General features: G+C 39.9%; 1 protein-coding gene across 4 annotated transcripts in view; it reads right to left on the bottom strand.

Annotated features, from left to right (window-relative positions):
- Nucleotides 1-9,852: 9,852 nt before the first annotated feature.
- Nucleotides 9,853-24,736, bottom strand: part of lipeb (lipase, hormone-sensitive b) — a 39,797-nt gene continuing 24,913 nt past the window's right edge. For all 4 annotated transcript variants that reach the window (XM_044033565.1, XM_044033566.1, XM_044033567.1 and 1 more), the window contains 5 exons: nucleotides 21,437-21,664; nucleotides 19,648-19,833; nucleotides 17,731-17,918; nucleotides 15,891-16,157; nucleotides 9,853-15,296 (listed from right to left, as the gene is read on the bottom strand). In XM_044033565.1, coding sequence (XP_043889500.1) covers nucleotides 14,892-15,296; nucleotides 15,891-16,157; nucleotides 17,731-17,918; nucleotides 19,648-19,833; nucleotides 21,437-21,664 — 1,274 coding nt within the window. In that variant the 3' untranslated portion in view covers nucleotides 9,853-14,891. The remainder of the gene's footprint in view (nucleotides 15,297-15,890; nucleotides 16,158-17,730; nucleotides 17,919-19,647; nucleotides 19,834-21,436; nucleotides 21,665-24,736) is intronic.

Below are 24,736 nucleotides of genomic sequence, written 5' to 3'. Positions count from 1 at the left end.
TTTTTTCTTATCGCATAGAGATAAGTATGGGTTTGGTAATTATTGGTTGGGTTTTAAAAAATGAAGAATTTACTCAATGAATGAATGACAGTGGCATTTGAAATGAAAGTAAGATATATAATGATTGAATACAACTGTAGTAATAGGTTATAGCATATATGTGGATACATTTTCAGGAGTAAATATGGGTTCCTCCCTCTGTGGAACCAAATGTTTGCTTCAGCATCCATGAGAGGGAGACACTAACTTACACCAGATTATTATCTGAGTGTTTAGTGAAGAACACAATTTTCTAAAGGCTTTTAATGACAGTTTTTGAAGTATTTCAGCCCAACAGTCAGTGATGGCCAGTCCACAGTGAGCAAAGTCATGTGTATATATATACATATATATATATGTATATATATGTATATATATATGAATGTGTATATATGTATATAAAAATGTATATATTACATTTACATTACTTAAACTGCCATGTTATTGCTGCTTGCCTGTCTACTTTTACAAATCCCTTGTGTTTGCTAATATTTGATATGTAAGGGGAAGTTCTCCTCATAAGCCCCTGGGGTTTTCTGAATCTCTTCTGCAGTTTTTTTTCTGTGCTCCTTTAGTCCTGTGGTTGTGGGATGGTTTCCTGGCTCCACTAGTCTAAATGCCTATGTGTCCTTGTGCAAGTCACTTAACCCCGTGACGCTGTGTGAATGGGTATGAAATATTTAAAAAGGCACTGCACATAGCTGCATAAATGGGCGAATTGCAAAACTAGTGTAAAGCAGCTTTGAGTAGTTGTCAATACTAGAATAAATACAGACCATTTATTTTATTGATTGACCTCTCTGTATAATGTTTATTATCTCATCGATTTGCCTTACTCTTTATATTAAGTATGGCTGTAGCAACCATTAACTCAGAGAGCAAATGTAAAGTTTCTCAGAGATGCACCTTTGCTCTTTTGACACAGGGGGGCCTCACTTCTCTGTTTTGTGTGTGTGGATGTATTGCCTCATTTGTGCCCTTGCGTCTTCTCTGTATTCACTCTGCAGCAGCAGTGCTTTAAAAACACTGATGTGGAGAATGTTGTTTTCTGTTCACATGCTGGTAGAGTTCACTGAACCTCAGCCAACGTCTCAGCCATTCAGCAAATAACAGAGGGGGAGTGGCTGTTGCGTGTGTGTTTTTCCTACACAGCGATACCTTAGACCACAATGGTTGATCAGCTCTGACACATCTGAGCATTTTTGTGTTGTAGACTCTGGGTGTTTGGGGGACTTTAGACAACAAGCTTGGCTTTCCGTTGCCAGCTCCACACTTCAGTGGAAAGAGGAAAGTCCCAAATTGACCCTTGTAATCAGAACCTGGTCTGAGGGTGGAGTAGGATAACATGAGGTGTGAGCTGTGAGACTGCATCTCTCTACCTCTCTTTGTATTTCCATATCAATGACTATGTTATTCTTCATAATTCATAATAATAACCTGCCAAACACATCTGGTCTACTTGTTTAACACTGATTATGAAAAGTGTGGAGTAAAAATCAGTATTCGTTAAACAATATTGTGTAATTTCAGATATTTTGTAACTTAATGAGTGCTATTACCCAAAACAAAAATGTGTACAGTATAAAATGTGATACCCCAATTAAGTTATTTGAAATAATTTAATATCTTTAAAATCACTTATGTGGAGTTTTAAAGTTAAAGAATATAAAAAAACTATATTTTTCTTAAGTTAAAGAAAAATATAAAAAAAAAGAGAGGGAGACCAAGTGGAAAAATACCTGACGCACAAACAAGTGAATTAACAGTACATAAGGAAATAATGTCAAGTCCAATTGACTTCAATTGAAACTGCTATTTAAAGTAATCTGGACATGTGAGTTTGCTTGGCATGTTAAGTTTAAACAGCATATTGTGAGTGGAAAACCAAAGCGAAACGTGTCACATTAATGTGTAATGTACTGTCATCTGAAACTATTATCTGTCACTGTTCTTCATGTGTGTGAGAATAACAAAGCACAAAGTCAGGTTTGACATGTGGTGCGTGATGTCAATATTGTTCTGCCTCTGTTTGCTCTTCATGGACAGAGACGATGACCCAAGATTTAAACACAGCTACACTGAGAAATACAGAGAGAGTGTGAATTATATATATATATTATATTATATATATATATATATATATATATATATATATATATATATATATATATATATATATATATATATATATAATAACAGATCTTGTAGTTTTTTTATCTGTAGTTTTAAAATTAGTGTACCATATAAAGCAAAGAAATGTGAGAAAAGGTGCACGGCTGGAACACACCCATAAGTTGGCATGTATTAAAAACAGTTATCCATTTAGTCACATTTTTAAAAACGTATTTAACTGTTGTGTTAGTGATCTGGTCACAATAACCAGATCAGATTTGGAATATATGGAATATTTATTTTTGTAAATCTGATCCAAAAATGACACATAACTACTTCAGAACTACTTCACAAAATGTAAATAAAAGTCAGGTTTATTTCTTCTCTGTGGAGCAGAATATCCGTTACAGCATCATATATATATATATGTATATATATATATGTGTGTACATACATACATTTATTTATTTATATTATATATATATATATATATATATATATATATATATATATATGTATATATAGATATATATATATACATGTGTGTACATACATACATTTATTTATATATATATATATATATATATATATATATATATATATATATATATATACATATATACACACACATACAGTGCCTTGTGAAAGTATCCGGCCCCCTTGAACTTTTCAATCTTTTGCCACATTTGAGGCTTCAAACATAAAGTTATAAAATTTTTGTCAAGAATCAACAACAAGTGGGACACAATAGTGAAGTGGAACGAAATTCATTGGATAATTTATACTTTTTAACAAATAAAAAACTGAAAAGTGGGGCGTGCAATATTATTCGGCCCCTTTACTTTCAGTGCAGCAAACTCACTCCAGAAGTTCAGTGAGGATCTCTGAATGATCCAATGTTGTCCTAAATGACTGATGATGATAAATAGAATCCACCTGTGTGTAATCAGGTCTCTGTATAAATGCACCTGCTCTGTGATAGTCTCAGGATTCTGTTTAAAGTGCAGAGAGCATCATGAAGACCAAGGAACACACCAGGCAGGTCCGAGATACTGTTGTGGAGAAGTTTAAAGCTGGATTTGGATACAAAAAGATTTCCCAAGCTTTAAACATTGCAAGGAGCACTGTGCAAGCAATCATATTGAAATGGAAGGAGTATCAGACCACTGCAAATCTACCAAGACCCGGCCGTCCCTCCAAACTTTCATCTCGAACAAGGAGAAGACTGATCAGAGATGCAGCCAAGAGGCCCATGATCATCCTGGATGAACTGCAGAGATCTACAGCTGAGGTGGGAGAGTCTGTCCATAGGACAACAATCAGTCGTACACTGCACAAATCTGGCCTTTATGGAAGAGTGGCAAGAAGAAAGCCATTTCTCAAGGAAATCCATAAAAAGTGTGGTTTAATGTTTGCCACAATGTTTGCTCTGGTCAGATGAAACCAAAATTGAACTTTTTGGCCACAATGCAAAACGATATGTTTGGCGTAAAAGCAACACAGCTCATCACCCTGAACACACCATCACCACTGTCAAACATGGTGGTGGCAGCATCATGGTTTGGGCCTGCTTTTCTTCAGAAGGGACAGGGAAGATGGTTAAAATTGATGGGAAGATGGATGGAGCCAAATACAGGACCATTCTGGAAGAAAACCTGTTGGAGTCTGCAAAAGACCTGAGACTGGGACGGAGATTTAACTTCCAACAGGACAATGATCCTAAACATAAAGCCAAATCTACAATGGAATGGTTCACAAATAAACCAGGTATCCAGGTGTTAGAATGGCCCAGTCAAAGTCCAGACCTGAATCCAATCGAGAATCTGTGGAAAGAGCTGAAGACTGCTGTTCACAAACGCTCTCCATCCAACCTCACTGAGCTCGAGCTGTTTTGCAAGGAAGAATGGGCAAGAATTCCAGTCTCTCGATGTGCAAAACTGATAGAGACATATCCCAAGCGACTTGCAGCTGTGATTGCAGCAAAAGGTGGCGCTACAAAGTATTAACGCAAGGGGGCCGAATAATATTGCACGCCCCACTTTTCAGTTTTTTTATTTGTTATAAAGTTTTAAATTATCCAATAAATTTGGTTCCACTTCACGATTGTGTCCCACTTGTTGTTGATTCTTGACAAAAAATTTCAATTTTATAACTTTATGTTTGAAGCCTCAAATGTGGCAAAAGGTTGAAAAGTTCAAGGGGTTCAATTTTGTTGGTTTTCCACTTCTTCCCCTGCTTCGAACAGCAAAGAGGAGTCCAAACAACAGCGTGACTTCACATGCGGCTAACATTGTTGTTGATATAGTGACACATGGGATGTGAGTCTGTGGTCTGCTGCTGAAATCTTTGTGGAAGGAGAGAGACAGGTGTAAATGCATGTGGTGAAACGCTCTCAATATCCGAAAACACATGCATTTTTAAAGTGAACTTAAAGTCGGCCCATTCTGACTTTAAAACGTATTATCAGATATCAGCAAACACATGAAGATCCCCTGTTCATGGTCATTGTGAAACATATGTACTGTAGTTTGAAATAAACAATATACATAAAGCTGACTTTACTATGATTAACTCACGTCGTCTGTCTGTATGTAAATGCTCTGTATTTATGGAGCACTTTTCTCACACGTTCACATAGTGCAGCACCTTTTCTATCACACATTCACACTCAACATGGACACATCGGCATGTAGACTAGCTGAGCCGGGATTCAAACCCACACCCTTCCAGCTGAAAGGCAACTCACTCTATGACGATGGTGATGTACTACATTTATACTCATATTTGTATTTTAATGTTGTGTAAGTGCATTAGTAAGGAAGCATACTACTGCCACGCCCACAAACTACAAACAGATCAGTATCATGTTATAATGTGATCAGTGTATCGTGTGTATCCTGCTTTTAATGTAAAGCGACTTTGCATTTATGAAAAATTGATTATTATTATTAGCCTATATTGTTTTTTATTGCTGATGTGGCAGTAATACACCTCCATACATAATTCATTTTGTCATATATATACATTCTTAAATTTGCATTGCATATTGTATTTGTATTTTGGGTGAATGCCTGAAATGTGCTACAGAAATAATAATTTTTACTGGTATACTACTGAATATATAATATAATATACTGAATAATTGTTGTAAATGTGAAATGTATACTGTGGGACAAAAAGTCGAATAAAAGTGTATAATAATGTGCTTCATCAGTGTCAGGATGCAGATGCAGAAAGAACGTTTGAAATCAACTGCCCAAGTATCTACATGAAGCAAAAGAAAATAACTGCACTTTGTTTTCTCTCTCTGTCCTTGTGATTCTCGAGAAATTCAGCAGATCAAAACAGACAGATAAGAGCGAGGTTGTGAATTCGGTGCGCTGCTTTCTCTTCCCTCACCTCACTTTGCCCTTAAAGAGCGACTTTGTTTCGGTTCAGACGCAGAGCGCTGTCGTCACTCACTGCGCAGCTGCTCTACACTCTGTACCTGCAGGATTATCACACACACACACACACACACACACTCAGTGCTGGGCATCCGCTAAACTTCCACCGACTGCGCATGATTACGCCAGCTACGTGTGTGTGAAAGGAAACTGAAGCAGTGACTGGATTTGAACCACTTCTGGTTTCATGGAGCTGCGGAGCGCGCGCTGTTCTGCCTCCTGATGAGCTGATCCAATATAACAAGCAATTTTAAAACACCACTCGGCTGCCGGGAACTCATGCAATTCATGGCATTTTTATGTTTCATACACCAAATGATTTATTGCGAACACTATTCCCTAGGTAATTGATTGTCAGTATTTAGTTCTGTGTGGCGAGAAAGTGCTTCCCATAAAATCTCACATAAAATGTTCTTGGTGGTTTCGGTGGGTGGCTCATAGAAATAAAAGCCACTTTAAATGGGTTTAGTTGTTGTAGTTTACATGGGATTTCCTCTAATGTCTCACAAGTTAATTTTTCTGAGACTCCATCAAAAAGGTTCATATATTAATCCAAAAAGAGGTTATTACTTTTACCTTATTTTTCTGTCTGACTGAACGAGACCTAAGCTCAAGCTGTTCATATATTGATTTGGACTGTAATTTGAACTCAGTGTTCTCTCTTTGTCTCTCTCTGACCTGCAGGTGCGTTCTATAACGATTACAAAACCTATGAGTACACCTACTTAACCTGTGGCATCATCCTCATCATCGCAAGTGTGTTCCTCTTTGTGGGAATGGGCATCAACTACCGCATGTTGGATCGAGAGAGGAAAGAGGAGGAGAGGAGAGCAAGAGAGGAGCCAAAGGAGGAGTGCGCCGCCATGTTGGCCCCTTCCTCTCCGTCAAAGTCAAACGAGGGTGCGAGTGAGGAAACCGATGCCGTGGTCCGAGTGGAGGACGTGGCAAAGATGGACGAGGACACGGTGTAGAACAAAAAATAAAGACAACAAAACAGAGAAGAATACACACTTTGCATTTCATACGTCACTGAAACACACACAATTGGCAGTTGCTCATTTCAGTGAAGCCACATTCTTTATAGAGTGACATTTAAACACAACCCTGAAGCCATAGAAACAGTTTTAACTCACTTTAAAAAAAAACAACTGCAACCTGTTTCCATGATGTGATGCTTAGCCGCGTTAGTACCTTTTGTTTTGGCCTTTGACGTGCCTTTGCTAAAACTCAAGTCCTTCATAAGCATACTGTATAAATGCCACACAGACACAATGGCTGTAAGATGATAATCCGTTAAAATGATGGAGACTTGCACACGGGGCTTCCTGAAATCCCTTTTGGCCTCAAATTTTAAACATGATCTGAGTGGGTTCAAACCGCAAAAAGGACACGGTTAATACTCGTATTACTTCCACTCTCTAACACATTTTATTTCACCCTCAAGGGCTGGACATGAATCAAAATGACACATGGTACTCAATGTGTCGTTGTCAGACGCACAAAAGTTCACTGCTGCGGGTAAAACTGTACTGTTATTACTACACAGAAAAGTCATTTTGATGAAATGTTTAAACCTTTTCTCAACAATATTGGGCACAAAAATGGGGAAGCTTTTTAAAAAAATATAAAATAAAATGAAAAAAAGAGTAACAAGGTCGTAGGAGAAGTTTGTTGCGATGTTGAATTGAAGGCACTGGTAACGCTGTTGCTTTTTACGTGCATACATGTGCGTAGTTCTGTTTCGTACACCCTCCAGTCAGAGCAGTTCTTCACAGATTTGTATTCATACTGATGACACGCGGTGGTTCATACCAGGATGATGACGTGACTCTGTATTAAATGACACCACAGGCTGGTTTGTTTGTAGAGATGGGGGGGTGAGAGGGTGAACTGGGCTTGTGTGAGTGTGTGTTTGACTTTTCCTAGCTGTGGTGCCAAAATTTGGGCGGGGCGGGGTGGGGGGGTGGGAGGAGAGTTGACACAATTCTTTTTTTACATTATTCTGGATTGTAGGACTCACAGCACCATAGTGTTTTTTGTTTTTTTTGGTGTAACACTTTGTAGAATACAATTATATCAAAAAAATACTTTTGTGTGTTTCTTACAAAAATCTATTTTAGCTCAATGTATGATGACAATCTGACAACAAGTAATCTTTTTAATGGATTAGGGTGTATTTTTAGGGAAGTGTGTGTGTGTGTGAGAGCGAGAGAGAGATTCAGACGCTGCATTATTGGTACGTCCTGTAGTTTTTGTCTCTAAAATACACAACGTGTCATATCAGATCCACACTGTTGGTTGTTATTTCACTGATCACTTGTTGGTTTTATCGCTAACATGAAGCGCTGACATTGGTGTGAGCAGTGGGAGTAGTCTGAACTAACTTTTTCACGTTTTTTTTATTATGGGAAAATGAAGAAACATTTTTTTTCAACAATTCTCTCTTTAGCATAAATGTTTTATACTCACATTTTTGTTCTAAATGTTTAAAAAAACGCCCTGGAAATATCTGCAGTTAAAATGAAAACACATTTGAATGAAGGCTCATTGTTTTTACTTTATTTTATTTTCTGTGATTTTTCAGTAATTTTCTGCAACACATTTGCATGCATTGAACTTGACGTACTTGATTTCTGTCATCTGAAATCACTACCTCACGTGCTGCTACTGTGTACGATAAACACGTGGGTGTTTAAACACTATGGGGAGCACAAGCTGTAAATCGAGATTCCAAACAATATATCTTTGCTGTTCATTCGCTCCGCAGTAATTGCCATTGTGGGATTGAAGTAGACGGTATTTCATCTGAGAGAACACAGCAGCTTATTTTCAGTCGATCCCACGCGCCTTCCTGCTGCTAGAAGTAGTATTTATCTGCAGTGGAAAATTCAGCACCAACAAATACCCCTCAAATAACAAGTGACCCCTCTGCAATTCACATATCAAACTTCCGTGTCAGGATTTAGGAATAACTTGGGGCCAAAGACGGAGACATGGACTGACACAATTCAAGTGTTGTTCTTGATTTGTTGACAATAAAAAAAAAAAAAATAGAATACAACCAACATTATCTTTTTATACTCTGAAGGCAACTGTGATCAAATAAATACAATTTTGTAGTGGAGCTTTATTTTTTTTCTTTTGTTTATTTTAACCTCCTGATGTGTGATCAGTTTCTGCAATATTTGTCCTCACAGAGAGGCTTTTTTTCCTGTGGGAATGTAAAGTAGCAATGAAAACCGTGTTCGTTTTTTTGTTTTTGTTTTCTTTAAAAAAAAAAAAAAAAAAGAAGCTGTTCTGGTTATTTTGCCACAACCAACTGTAAGTATTCATTTAATATTTTTTTAGACAGGTTAATTCCAAAATGAAAGTTGTTGTTGAAACTTGAATGTGATCATTTCAAGGATCTTTTAAGATGTTCTTGATGGCAATGTGAGAATATTTATACCTGAAGTATTAACCTATCTTTGTACTTGCAAGATTTCTGTTAAGAGTCAAGAATTTCAGCGAACAGGTCAGCTTGCTTGAATTTGAATCAACATTGACTAGCACTTGACACACACAAAAAAGACACAATTCCACGTAAAACAGTTTTTAGTGTGGGGGGGCGATGAAAATGCAAATTTTTATTGGATTAAAAACAACAAACAATATTTTAAGCTTCTGGAGAATAGTTTTGTTTTAGTCGTAGTGTATGTTTTTAAGTTGTTTCTGTGTGCAGTGTTAAGGCAGTCAATAAAACAAACTCATGTTGCTCATTTATACTGTTCTATAAGTTGATCTGCAGGCCTGCGTGATGTAGTTAAACATCGTACCAAGATGAAAGAACGACTTTTTAAACAACTTACTGGAGAGAAAACAACGGAGAAACGTCTGTGTCGGCACAATGCATATTACATGAAATATACACTGAAGATTCTTTCACAATACAGCTGCATGGTATCGATGAAGTGACTGACATGACCCTATCACTCGTTTTCTTTATCAGCTTTTCTTGTGCAGCCTCGAACGGAAAAGTCCTGGCAGAGGAAAATCTAGAGCTTTTTAAAGTTTATCATTTATGGCAATTTTAAAAAGCAGCTGTTCCACAAAGCATGACATTAAATGGCAACTGAAATTAATGAGTCCCTTATCTTAGGTATTTATATGGATTTCTATTCCTATGGATTTAAGTTAACCACTCTTGTTTTCATATATTTGAATGCAGAACTGTCTCATACTTTAATCTTCTTCTAAGCAGAGAGATGACAGGTGGTTCATGGGAGAATATATTTATTTAGATAAAAATGAACAGGAGAAAAAAACCAGCATCAGCGTCACACACAGCATCTCTTGTATGAAACCTACAAAGACAAATCAATAAATCAGCAATCAATCTGATTCACAAATCTGAAAATAAAAAAATATCTACATGAGTCGTATATTGTTTAATATACATTATTCTTTTTATTCACAGGTTTGCACTTGTGGTGATTTTTTTTTTTTAAAGGCTAATAATCCTAATCCAGATGTGAACAGCATTTTACAGTGCAGATAACTGGCACCTGCATTTTCACTCATACTATTTAGCAGCAAACACTAAACAGCGCGGACAACACAATCTGCTACACAATCTGACTCCTCCTGCAGTCTTTGGTTGTGACTGAAACTAAATAATATGAGTGGACTGAGGTCAGTCTAACATATTCAATATCATCTTTTACAGAGATTTACAAAGTTTAGTGATATGTAAAATGGTGAATATAAAACCCTTCACTTAACTCCCATACTACAGCTTTCATTTAAATAAATGCATAAGGTGTGTTCGTCGCAGAGAAGATTGAAAAGGCTGCAGAGTCAAGAATGACTTTCTGTTTCACCTCGTCGTCAGTCTTATTCCTATCTTCCACCATAGTTGATCTCATATATTAGAGGAGAGAACCAACATGCTGATTGTTGTTTTTACTATTTCAATGAAACAGTAGAGTGGTGGTCGCTTAAAGGTGCAGTAGGCGGCTTGTTTTTTTTTTAGCATAAACTGATCAACAATTTCCCAAACTTTCTACACGTGGACGCACTTCTTAAATCAAATCACAAAATAAACCGTGACAAGAGCGAACGTGTGCATAAGAGGTTTGGTAAATGAAGTCTGACACGTTATTGCATATTAAGGAACCAAAAAAAAAAACCCTCCACATGTGGGTCGTGAACGTAGAGGAAGCGAAAAGAAAATAGAGGCTGCAGAGTCTACGGCTTGTTTCACGATGTGTTTTCATGTTAACTTTCTGGTGGACAGACTTTGAGGACGACGTCACGTTACCGGCATTACTCGCTTATCGTTCTGCTAGTTCTGTAGTGTCCACAACGCTGCTGGTGGCCGACAGCAGGTGGCGTTGTAACAAACAAGGGAGACATGCAGCCAGTGTGAAAGCAGTCCATAAACCCATGTCCTTATCAACAGAGCGTTCCAGAGATAAGGGATTCCCTTGGTTTCTCTGTTGCATATGAAATGAGCACAGCGAGCTGCGAGTATTTCCATATCAACAGTGATCCTGCCAACTGCAGCTGTACAACAGTGTGCATCTGGTGTGCATTGCATGACTGTAAAAACAATGAGGTAACCATTAAACTACCTTGTTCAAGTTTGCAGCAGCAGCAGCAGCAGCAGCAGCAGCAGCAGCAGCGGCATTGCATTTTTTTTGCATCGCACTACATTAAAACCTACTCAGGATAAAGAAAACCTCTAGTGAGAGCAGCTTTCAGAGGGGAAAACAGTAGATAATCAAAAAACATCGACATATTGGGCAATAAAAACCTCTAAGTCTGTCAGGATTAGACGGATACACTGTGGATTATACACATACACACACACACACAGAGACACGGTGAGGCAGCAACACTGACAACCACAGAGCACACACACATTTACGCTTAGCGCACACACACGTAAGCATCAGTGGAGCAACAACACGACGGCGTCTGGGTCTCCAACGAGAAAACTAAAGTAAACTAAAAGGTAACACTGAAAATAAAACTGTCCACGACAGCACACGTGCTCTGGTCTGTCGGCAGCGACGAGCATCAATGTCGAGAGTCAGAAGAGGGTGAAAACACAGCAATATCATTCATGTGACACTTTAAAAACAACTCTACTGAGTAATGAAACCTGCCGGCCTTCATGGACCGAGTTAGTGTTGAAGAAGTGGATTTATCGTAAACCAGTTGTGCTGTGCTGCAGAGATCAGACTAACAGCTAACAACTGTGTCTCCACTGTTAACTGTCGTTCCATCTCTACGTTTATCACACACTAAACACTATTGTGCACATTGACAAATGGGTACTAGACACATGTAGTGTGCACTGCTTTGTGCCGGGTGTGAGATAGTGAAAAAACACACATAAAACTGCCAAAGTTGAGAAGTTTAGGCTCGTTTTTCACAGCTTTACCATGTTTTGCTGTTGCTAAGAGAGATAAGCAACAAAGAAAGGCACAGTTGGTTGGGTAACGACGCTAAATACAGGGTTCCAGTATGGTACAGCTCCTCTAAAGCCACGTGCCACATGCACCAAGCAAAGAAAAAGAAAAAGTCAACACAGGTTTAAGCCTAAAATACACTGTTGACAAACAAACGACTGTGAAAGTGCAGAGTCAGCATAGACAGCCTCTCGTCTGTGCATATTTGACAGGACGAGCGTACGACTTCTCCCTCCTCGTCTCGGCTTTGGTTCCCCTTCATCAATCTGACCAACAATATTGCAGTAATACTCGCAGCTGACAGAAGTGAGCACTGGTCTAATCTTGTAGCCTGACTTTGCCGCAGAATATCCTGCTCTTCTTCAGATGAGGTGGGAGGATTCTGAACTCCGAGCGTCAGCTAAATCCTATTCATCACACAGCAGCAGCAGCAGCAGCAGCAGCATCTACAGACCTGGCAACCCCAGCAATGTTACCAAGGCAAGGGCATCACAGTGGCAGCATTGTTGGCATCTATATTTAGTTGCAGCTGATAGAGGGGCAGACACGCTGAAGGACATTTTACTGCACTCTAAAGTGCTCGTGTGGCATCGCGCTCAGGCTCAAAAATAAGACTTTTCAACTGCCAGCGTTGGCAGTCATTCAATCACAAGTTCAGCGGCTTTTACACAACAACTACTATAATCTGTATTCTTGGTCAGTGTCCTTAAGCCCTTCCTTACAGGAAGTGATCTGTGGAAAGTGGCTGTCAGGCGGGAACTCCTGTCGCCTGACACACACACTGCAAACATGTGCAGACGCATGTTCACAGGATAGTTCGGGGTTCTTTTGAAGAGTGATGACTGACACGGAGTCAGCGTGACACGTGAATGCGTCTGTGTTGTTTTCTTCCATGACGTACGTCTATAATAACACTATCAAGACCCGAGACTTTGAAAACCTCCTGATTATGAGGACGATGAGGCTGGTTTTCTGCAAACAGACAGTAGGGGGCGTGGAGACAAGTCTCCCCACAACAAAGCACTGACCCGTCACAGTGACTCTGAAGCTGTTAAGTTAAAGGTACGAATCCTGACAGACTTTTTCAACAGGAAACTAAAGTCTGCGTCGCTGACTGCTTCACTCATCACACCACACTCCCTCAGTCTTTGTCATGTTAAATCAGTCAGTGTTTTAACATGACAGGACACAGGAGTGGTTGATGCTGAAGTGTGTTATTTTTCAGACTTCAGTGTGTGGATTTACCCAAGTCTCACGAGGCAGCAGTAACACTTACTATCTCTAAGGACGTGTGTGTGTGTGAGAGTGACAAAATAAAGCAACAAATGCATTCTGAGACAACACACACAGGTAAGTCTCCGTCTGTCCCCACTGTCTCAGGTTAGTTCCCCAAACCCTCCACTTCAAAAAAGAAAGAAAGAACGATCAGTTTAAGCAATAACACCTGGTGAGGAACAGGAACAACGAGGGAGTAAATCAGTGCAGTGAAGTCTAAAATATGTATTGATAGCTCAGGGCTGAGCTTTGTGCTGCCACTATCTCTCTCCCTCTACTCTACAGTTCTGCCGAGGGAGAAGGTCAAGCGACTATATTCAGTTTTCTTTTTTAAAAAAGGATGTCTCTTTCAGGCTCCTACGACGGATGATTGTTGATGAGACTTCTTCAAAAGACCCATTTCCACGGGAGCCACGTTTTCAAGCATGTAGTGTCCATGTTTGGAGGATAACGCATCTCAGTGCAACTCCACAAAATTCACTCAATGCAACATTTGCATAACAACAAACAAACAAACATCAACACTAAAAATAAAATAAAAATAAAGCACCAGGCAGTATCTGGAGAGATGACCGGAAACTAAGTCATCAGTGTGCATCACTGACAACAAGTCCAGTGATGTCGGAGCAGCTGTGGCTAAAGAGGCAGAGGTCAAATATTTCACACGTTCAAAAATGTATACAGGGCAAATAAGAACATATAAATCTAATGATTATACTGTTTATAAAACAGAAAAGATATAAATAACAAAAGTAATACTACTGCATAGTGTTGCTGACGAGATTAAAACCTGCAAACAAAACATAAGCAAAATGAGTCTGTCCAGTTTTTGGAGCTCGTCTTTGTGTTTCAGCTTGGTAATTCTATTACAGAGAAAGTCAACACATTTATTATTCACTGAGTGAGCTGTATTGAATGCCAAACCACTGTAATGGAGAACACAGTGTGCAGCTATTAAATGTGATTTAGAGCAGCTCTGTAAAGGACAAGTGGCCATTTTGATGGGAGACGACTGGATACAGAAGCGTAAAATGTGCCCACGGTCTTCTCACCGGGGCCACAGACCACTGGCTCGGCCTCAATGAATCAACCATTCAGGCTTCGTCTCCAGAAATCTTCTGCTCTGCTTAAACCCGACAGCAGCTCTGTTACTTACTGTAAATGTGCGCTACATGTGTGTGTGAGTGCTGTCCTAGATCTAAGTAGCTTCTAAATGACCACGTTATTCTTAAACGTGTCTTTCGTGGGTTTTCACTGGAGTGTTATGGTTAGATCTCTTCTGTTTTCACTGGAGTGTTATGGTTAGATCTCTTCTGTTTTCACTGGAGTGTTATGGTTAGATCTCTTCTGTTTTCACTGGAGTGTTATGGTTAGATTTCCGTCCTAAAAGCCCAGCACTCCCCTTTATCACCTCCTTCCTTCCTTCCTTCCTTCCTTCCTTCCTTCTGTGTTTTATCGTTCCTTCTTTTAGGCACAAAACTGCCTACATTTGTCTTACTTTGATTTAGTCTCTTCCTTCACTCCACGGGTGAATAGCAGTCCCTTAATTTAAATCTAACCTCATTTAAGCTCCAATTTCACCAGCATCAGTGTTGCTCTGGGCCGCAACAGTAACTAAGTCCTCTTCGTCAATAACTTTGACCCCGCGCCCGACAGCGTCCTCCTCTTCTTCAACGGGTCCAATGAAGAGAGAGGCCGCTTCTCCGGGAAAGGCTGACAGACCCCCGTCGGTCCGTTCCAGCTTCCGGTGCTTGCGTGGCTCCGGGGGAGTGTCCTCCTGGGTGAAGACGGCGCGAATCCGCTCCACGCAGACGTTGGCGGCCTCCCTCGTCTCCCTGGAGAGCTGCGAGAGGCTGAGGAAGCCGTGGGGGAGGTCGTCCACCACACACAGAGTAACGGGCTGATCCAGGGTCCTTAGACGCTTGGCAAACATGACGGAGTCGTCCAGCATGGGGTCCAACGCACATGCCTGAGAGACAGCAGAGAGGAGGAGGAGGAGACGGGAGAGGGAAGGAAGGGGCATGAATGGATAAAAAAACAAATTAGGATTCCCTTCAGACATGTCAAGAATCTTAATTAAGGGATGCAGGAAAGGAGGGCAGACATCCCACTCTCTTTTGTCCCCGCTTTCTTTGCACTCTTGCTGACTCACTCCCGAAACTCAATTTCATATTAACAGCCTCTCTTCTGCCATCACACACTATCCAACTGACAAAACTACGTATGACACCTGTGTGACACAACCCGTCTAACTTATAGTCCAACTCAACAAACTCTGATCAGACTGGCTTACCCCTCATAATCTGTTACTGTTTTGTCTGTATTTTAATTGTTTTATTTAAATTGTTTTATATTACGTGTAGTCAAAATGTTTTTATTGTTGTCTTTCTGTAATTATTTTTGGTAAGGTGACCTTGAGAGTCCTGAAAGGTGCCTGTAAATAAAATGCATCATTATTATTATTGTTATTATTATAATAATAATAAAATTGCATCACATTTAACCATGTATATTCCACAACCTGCTATTCTCCTTCATCATGTCATCAGTCTGTCCTTCTTACCACTATGTGAACAGGAGGCAGTCCTTTCAGCAAACTATCAGGGGCCAGAAGAGGCGAGCAGAAAGGATCTTTGACCACAGGAGAGCTCTGCATCCTCATCTCGGCCAGCTGCTCTGAACGCAGTGGCTCAAAACCCCGTGGAAACTCTCTCGAGACCGCAGACTCAGACACCTCCTCCCCAGCAGGTGGCGGTATAGCCACCAAAGACAGGTCACTCAACACAGAGGGGTCTGGGTCCTTGCAGAGGAAGAAATTCACATCCTCTGTCTGTGTGAAAGAAAGGACAAGGAATGATTCAATGTTATTAGACAGCACTGAGTGGACAAGGTAGAATGTAATGCCAAGGAAGTGAGATATATGAGGAAATAAGGCATTAAATATTTGACAGGCAAGCTTACATATACAGTATATACACACACACACACACACACACACACACAAGCAACACTTTGTCCTTGTGAAAATCTAAACGCATTGGCACCATGCCTGAGCATCCTGAGCATCCTGGCTGAACAATCCTATTTCAAGGAGGAAAAGCATATTTAAAATCTTACGTCACCTCTGCCGGCTATTTATCCCAAGCCAGCCTCTAATCTAGACCGCCTGTATGAAAATAGGATGAGAATAATCTGCAATAAGAACCTTCACAACCGAAAGCTGCAGGGAAGACGGGATTTCATGATACAAGGCTAAAATATCTACATGCAAAAAGAAAATATTTGACCTGTTAAAAACTACACTTCAACTACATGTAACAAGGACTGTTACGGTGTTTTCAAGAGCACTGACAAATAGTGTTGACTATTACTGTATGCACCCCACTGTGATGGGGACCAGCTTGAGACAGGGATGCTCACTCTCAGTGAACACATGGATGCCAGAGGAAAAACTTCACAAAAGGCTCTTTAAATCAAATCTACTCCTGCTTAAGTCTAAGGTATCTTAAGAAGATGTTGTCACTTCACCTCACGAGCAGACAACCTTTTCTTTGTACAACACTCACTCTCCGCACCAAAGTCAATGGAGAAGTTCAGCGCTGTAAGGAACTGCTGGTCTAGTGCTGCCATGTTTGGATTAACAACTCATGTGTGGCGGGATATAAAACGGCAGATTTTCTCTACAGACTTTGGTGCAGGGAGTGAGCGGTTTCATTTGTAGCCTCATTTTGTTTGGTTCAGTTTGATTAATTGCATTTCCATTGACATGTGTTGAGACGGGTTCCAAAATAATGTTGGGGTACCACGAACGGTAGTATGGCTGCTGATTTGGTGACAGACAATCATCACTAATGTGCGACATGAAGGCAGGTGGTCTATTCTCTTAAACAAAGCTGCTGGATGTCCTCAGTTGTTGCTCTTTGTTTACGGTTCGCCATCTTCGGCAATCTTTTTGGCAAGCTAACCGGCCCACACACACCCCCCTGGTGGAAATGCAAGTTACAATAGAATAGAATTGAGGTGCACTGTACTGCTTGGAGAAAAGGCGGCAATTGTGACACAAACTTCAGTTTTCAGTCAAAAAAAAAGGCTGTTTACGAGTGAAATGAAGTGACAAGCATATTCTAAAGGCGAGCCTATAGTGAGTGTCTTTCCTTGTGTCAATGTTTCCAGCTAAAGCAAGTGTCTGTGGGTCAAGGCAAAGGCAAAGATCCCTTAAGGCCCCATGTGTGAAAGCAGAGATGAGGACACTGGCCCGAGTGTCCGATCACAGGTTAAATTCCCCTCAAACAATCCTGTGCTCTTCAAGTTTACCCATTTAATTCTGTTAACTTCTTCTGGATAAGATTATCATCTGGGAGCACACTTGTCTGACTGTAAACATGCTCATGCATGAGACTCACAGTGTCCTCCTCAGAGATCAGTGGTGCAATTTGGAAAGTGGATTTGCTGTTGTGAGCTCCCAGGTCCTGGCATGTCTGGCTCTTTACAGATAATTTCCTGGTGGCGAACTCGGAGACCTCGGCGGCGACGGGAGGGTCGGCATGAGGAGAGGAGAAGGCTGCCTCTGAGACGCTCTTTCTCATTGCATCTGTAGGGACAAGCAGTAAGACGGCGTTAAACAATGACAAAGTTTATTAAAAACTTGAACATTAAGAGTCTAAATTATAAAGTGGATTGAAAGGTCACTTTAATTCACTTGAGGTCAATAGCAGCTGGGGGACACGGGAAATTGAATAAAAAGCAATTCCCTTTGACTCTCTCTAATATTTTCACTTCTAACATGTCCTCTGGTTGACAACCAACTGCTAAAAGCCTGCAATGCAAAGTAATGCAATAATCAGGAAGAGCAGCAGAGAAGTGGGTGGAGAAAATTTAAATAGTGCTGTCATGGTGATATTATTCAAGTGCTGTGAGCCTTCAAAACACAGCTGTAAGAGTTGTCATGGCTGGTGTCCTCACAAAGCACCACCAATCTCCTCATCCCTTTAATAATGAACCATCGCTGCACCCTAATGGCCTTTTAATAATGCACACCCACAGATGACATTCTCATTAGTTTGGGCTTGCAGCTGTGGGGGTGTCACCTAGTGAAGCGGACACTGGGGAAATTACAATTCGCCACCAGATTTGAGGTGGCTACAATTAACAATTACTGTCAAAGCCCTGCTGCTCGAAAAGCAGGTAAATTGAAATGAATGGGGAGTACAGGAGTGTTACGCAACAGGGTGGAATGGAGGGAATATTGGCAATTTATGCCCTGAACAAAGGGAATACATTTGTGTGAGTGCATTTTTATTAATTTACTAATAAGTAGAAGCCAAATTATAACAAGAAAACCAATCTACATCTAAAGTCCCTGACAGAAAACAAAAAGGTACAGTAGAAGTTCATAGTTCATAATTCACTGCTAAAATTTGAACGTGGTATTTTTAGTGGAAGACGGTTCTAGTATCTTGTCCCCTGACTGACCTGATCTAAATGTGGTGTGTCACATTACAGTCTCCTCTAGTGGTGTCTCAGGTGTTAATATCACTATCAGCCCTCTGTCTAATGAAATCATTGAGTGCAGGTGGGGATTGTTTAAAACTCACTATGGTTTTTAAAGTGCAATGATGAAACTGAAATAGCTTTCTGCTTTTAAAAAAGTGATTCTACTGGTTTAAACATGAATACAATTAAGTAAATAAAACAATACTTAATAAGAAAGAATGAGTGTATAACTTTTGCCTAATTTGTCTAAAATGTTACCTTTTTTGCTACTTTTCTACATCTAGTGAAAAGTTGATGTAAAAACAAAACCGACGTTAAGATATCTTTACAATAACAAACTCTTCCTCCCTCAGAACTACGTTAGAATGCATCACGTCAACGCTTTCTTTGTGAATGTTGTACAAAAAGTCTTTTTTAGTGTGAATAAAATGGGTCTAAGAATAAAATATTAATAATTTGTCTTAAATCGTATAAGCTATATTGTACCTTGTTTGACTTTTCAATAAGCACATGGAAAACATAGCAATGTAACAACAAAAGACACTCATACTTCTTTACAATATCAATATCCTCCCCACTTAGCCCTTCGTTAAAGGAGGTGAATCGGTCCAAGAATAGAACCTTGAGGGACTCCTAGCGAATAATCGAGGTTATGCACTAATACGACTGAATAAAGACACTGAAAGTGTGGGCTGTACAAACCCACCCACACTGAGATCTAAGACAGATCTAAGCAGATTGAGTATACAAGAAATTTTGAACACAAAATAAATCAAAGCCAACATCTCATCTCACATAAACACAGTAACAGAGGGGCGGTGTTATACCAGTGGCTCCTGGTGTCGCCTCTGCAGCTTCGCTGGGAGAAGACGAGGCTCTGCTGGAATCCAGGAACGAGTGGATCCAGTTGGAGGCTCCCTGTCGGAAATCTCGCAGCAGCAGTGCCGTGTCTCTCCTCACCAGGCTCAGTGTGCTCACTTTCTCTACCTGCTTCTCAGTCTGCGGCTCATTGCCTGTAGGAGGGAACGCAGAGGATGAGCCAAGCGGTAATGACAGATGTGCCATAGAGAAGAAAGTGTTTTTGTTATCCATGAATAATCATGAATGAATAACAACAGAAAAGATGGGAACGTGACATTATGAAATGTATAATAGCAGGGTAACGGAAACGAGTGAGGGGGTGACTTTAATGCTGTCACCCAATCATTTATATCTCACATAGCAACATACGCTAATGACAGTGAACAGAAAATGATTGTTTTCAGTTTGGTTTTTGAAAGGAGACGAAGGATAGACAATATCTCAGTGTCAGGCGTAATAATAGTGCTCACTTCTCCTTTTGTGAGACAATACTGAAGATAAATGGGACTGTTCACCCTCATTTTTGTATTTATTAACTCTAGCAGCAGGAAAACAACAACATAAGGTCATGAATGTCATAATGAGTTGAGCTGTTGTTTGGGAAAGTGAGTTATATTTCTGGAGCATTTTTATGGTGTGGATAATGCGCTTTAAGTTAGTTTTGTCATAAATCTACAGTATTTTATGTGCATAAACTGTATATATATCATGCACGTCATGTTGTACTTACTGAGTGACAGTGAGAGAGCAAAACTGTTTTATGATGAATATAAATGTTTATTATGGCTTTAAACCTGGAAAAGTTTAATAAAACAACAATTTAAATTAAAAAAAATTAAAAAAATCTATTTACAGTTTTACTCACTTGTCAAGTAAAGGTATTAAAAATGCCAAACATCACTCTAATTCAAATATTGGTTCCTTCTAGAGCAAATTTTGAGTTCCTTAAGTTACCATTATCATCAACTTTAAAATACAGTGGTGTAAATAGGCCGGGCAAAGTCAGCTAAAGACTTCGTCCGCCTACAGTCAAACTGGAGCGGCCCATTTATTAAAAGAAAAGAGCAGCGCTACAACTCACCAGCGTACCTGTGTCCTGCGTATGTTTGCCTCTGTTTTTAAAGTTCAGCGTTACTTCAGAGACTCATTTTAACAATCTGGAGTCATGTAAAAATGATGTCAGTCGTCATGGAAACATGAAGCTCTGCAAGTGCTGCGGTGTTTGGACCAGAGTCAAACCTTACCACCAATGATAATCATATCACAGTCATGCAGGCGTAGTATGATATTTTTTTTTTATAACACACTGGTATCGGTATCGGTACTCTGTGTCGGCCGATACCCACAGCACAAGTATCGGAATAGGTATCAGGAGGGAAAAAATGGTATCGGAACATCTCTAATGAGTTCTATGAAAATCTCTTAATAACCTCTTCATAACCAAACAATCCTGGTATAGAAACAGAAATATTGCCAAATGAATCGACGTGGAATTTCATTTAATAAAAAAATCAAGTTGAATGTGTGACCTTGTGAATTGGAATCAAATTCAGGAATTGAGCAGCAATGTGCAGCTCTAATGGACGCTCTTAAGAGACTTTTAAATTAGACCATCATGTTGTGAGCATGTGTGATGTGTAGACGTCACTGGACACAAGTGCTGCAAAGAAAGTAAATGAACCAACTTCAAATAAAAAAAGAGAGGGAGAAACCAGGCTTGGTTTGATTTGAAACAGCACACAGACACACTCCTACCTGCGTAGGCGCTGAGACACCTGGAGAGCACACTGAGTGGAAGCAGGGGATCCATAAGTGTGAGTAGACGAGAGGGCGATGCGTAGGCAGTCAGCAGGGTAGCTGGGTAGGCTGCCACGATACCATCTGGCATTCGCACGCCAAAGGCAGCAGCGCGCATCGATGTAGTCAAGGACAGATTGCCTCCCGCACTGTCCCCAGCCAGACATATTTTCTCTCCAGTCCAGCCTGAGGAGATAAAAACAGGATTTTTAATAAAAAGGTGAAGAGAGAGGGAAGTACCGGGATCTTATTTCTCCACGTGTAACACTGCTGAATATGTGGCTGCTTTGAGGGAGTGTTGTCTCACTGATTGCCTCCCACCTGTGACACTGTCATCTTGTAGTACAGAGCTAACATATTGTACTACAATCAGTGTTAATTTGACAGCGTGCTTCAGCGGTCGGACACACACCAAACCCACCAGATGTCTGGTTTCTGTCTGAATACTAAGCATCACAGCTCTCTGTGTGAGGCTGTGTACAGCAATGACACAGTGGTGTAAGTGATGCCTACGCGAAAAATAGATGACTTTCAAATCCCATTTCATTTTTTAAAAACGTGGGAGACCCCAGAGGCAATGAACTTTGTAACTGGTGTTCAACTCTTTACTCCTGAGAAAGCACAGACCAGACGATCCAGTCAAGATGTAGGGCAGCACATCGAACGCTTTCAGGGAGGCGATGCCAGGGATTTGAAATCTCACAGAAACATGCTGATGTAACGCTTGGCGTTAACACTTTATAGCTGTTGTATGTGCGATGTTTTGTGCTGAGAAACACAAAAAAATGTGGATGAAGTCATGGTTGAGAAGACGGAATCAACTTGGCTTGTACAAGTTACAGTTCTAAGCAAAAGTACGCAACATCCATCCCGGTCAAGTCACTCTCACTGGTTATCACAGGGTTCTGATCACGCCCTCAATCGCTGTTCAGTCTTATTAAGCATCAGACATGTTTAATGCTTAATAAGACAAGATAATTGTTAAGATAATATCTTCAAATCAGAAGTCAGATTGAGACCAAAATCTAGTGTAAGGCAGTATGAGTATGATCAAAGTAGGACCATGACTAAGGATTATTTTCATAATCATAATTGTCAGAACAACAATAATAATAGTAATAATAATAATAATGATAATAATAAATGATTAATTGATTATCAAAACAGGTGACGATTAATTTAGTCATGGATTAAAAGTGATGAATGAATCAGTTGGAAACTAAAATAGGTGTTTTTTTCACCTTTTTAAGGTAAATTTCTTTCTTTTTTTTCTGTCTAAGGCAAAGATATTCAATTAAAAGTCAAAAAGGTCCATTTAGCAGAAACGTCCTCAGGTGGAAGGCACTACAGGGATTTTGGTGAGTCTCATGTGCAGATTATTAAAATCCTAATGTTATGGTGTCACAGCTGAGCTCCTCTCATCACATGAGCCCGGGCTGACAGGACTAGTCGTCATTATCTCTCCTTTAGGGCTGCACAATACAAATAATATTGACTGTCATTATGATATCAACATGTGCAGTAAACATCACAAATACAAACACTGCTATTCTCTCTTTGGCCAGGAACTTTTGTTTTGTCATTTATTTATTTGATGATGTTCTCTCAACATGTCAATGTAGCCCACTTCACACAACTAAAAACCCCCTCATTGTGCAGCAACCTCATATCCGAAGATAATTGGTTGGACAATTGCAAGAAGAATTATGTTTATATTTAAACTGTGTTTTCGCTTATTTTTGAATTGATCCATTTCAACACTCTAGGTAGTAATGGATGTTTTTGTGTAGAGGAGAAGAACATGTTTTAAAGTGGGCTTTAAGATGCGGAGTTTGTTTTCAATGAAAATAGTCTTTTCTTTTCTTGTCTTGTCTATGTTAACAGCAAACGCAAAGCAGAAAGACACTGACACCATATACTTCGGGATTTGGTTCTATTTTTTCAAATCAAATTGTCATCAGAACAGCAAATGTCTATCTCTGTGAACTGCCCTGTGATTGGTCAAAGGCGTACGAAGTCGTACAAAAAGCACAAACGTGAATGACGTGAACGGTGTGGCACAATGCGGACATTTGCACAACTAATAACTTGTGTAATAATAACTTCATTACTACTTATCTGCATAACTGTTAAGTAATATTTTTAGTCAGGGTTTCCACACCTTGGTTCACAACAAATGAAAGACTTTTCAAGGACTTTCCAGGACCAAGTTGCTCAAATTCAAGGACCAAATGTGCTGACACAGCTTAAAATGGGAGCTGTTTCGCCCATGGTGTCCACTTTTATTGATTTGCAGCACGCTCTGTATCTGGAAAAGTGATTGTTCTTGGCACCTTGGTCAAAGTCAGTCCTTCTTTGGTGAGACAGAGATGTTGGAATTTGCATTTCCCAGGCATCACGTTGTCATTTGCCCTCTCTTGCCTAAAGTCACTCATTCTTCTGCATGGAATCTCACGTCAACAGCGGAGAGAGACACTGCTAGTAATTACAACTTGACGTTGTTCTGCGTAGGCCTAGTCTACGTACATCAAGCAATGCAGGGAGCATGAAACAGTAGGTGGCTTCATAACAAACAAGGGAGACATTTACCTTAATATCAGCTTAACTAATTTCCTGCACAAAATTAAAGCACTTTCAATGACGTAGTCACGTATATTCAGGGCAATTTTCAAAAACCTTGAAAATAAAAAGGTACAATTCATAAACCCGTGGGAACCCTGTTTAGTGCAATTATACATGAATTAAATCACTTGAGTACAGAAGCTTTATAAACCCTTGAATAATAATATGACCTGATAAATGTTTTAAACTGAATAACATTATTATACCCAATTTCCCCAATTAAAATAGTTCCCTGGTGTCCTAATGAACATGTCAGTGACAAGCTTTGGTCAAAATACCATAAGGATGAAGAATCATAGTAGTTCAATAACCCTGCTAAACCCGCCCCTTTCAGAACGCTCGGTTTTGTGCATGGTCCCTTTATATGCAAATGAGACACAGGCAAACACACAGCCACTTCTTCCAGGGGGTTTCTGATTTGTCCTTTTTACTGCACTCATTCCACTAGTTCTCTGACATTATCAACATCGCAGTGTGCACGGAAAACAGCGAGAGTGCTGTCACAGGAAGAGACGTCCTACACAAGGATCGAGCCGAACACTGTCCAACTGTAAATCAGCTAAGGTGGAGCTCTCAAAGTAAACTTACTGGTGGGGCGGTAACATTCGCGGTGAAATGCGCATGCTGCCGTTATAA

Source organism: Solea senegalensis, linkage group LG9 (assembly GCF_019176455.1).
Source record: "Solea senegalensis isolate Sse05_10M linkage group LG9, IFAPA_SoseM_1, whole genome shotgun sequence".
NCBI lineage: Eukaryota > Metazoa > Chordata > Actinopteri > Pleuronectiformes > Soleidae > Solea > Solea senegalensis.
Note: the sequence above shows the minus strand (reverse complement) of the source record. Positions and strands in the feature narration are given on the sequence as shown.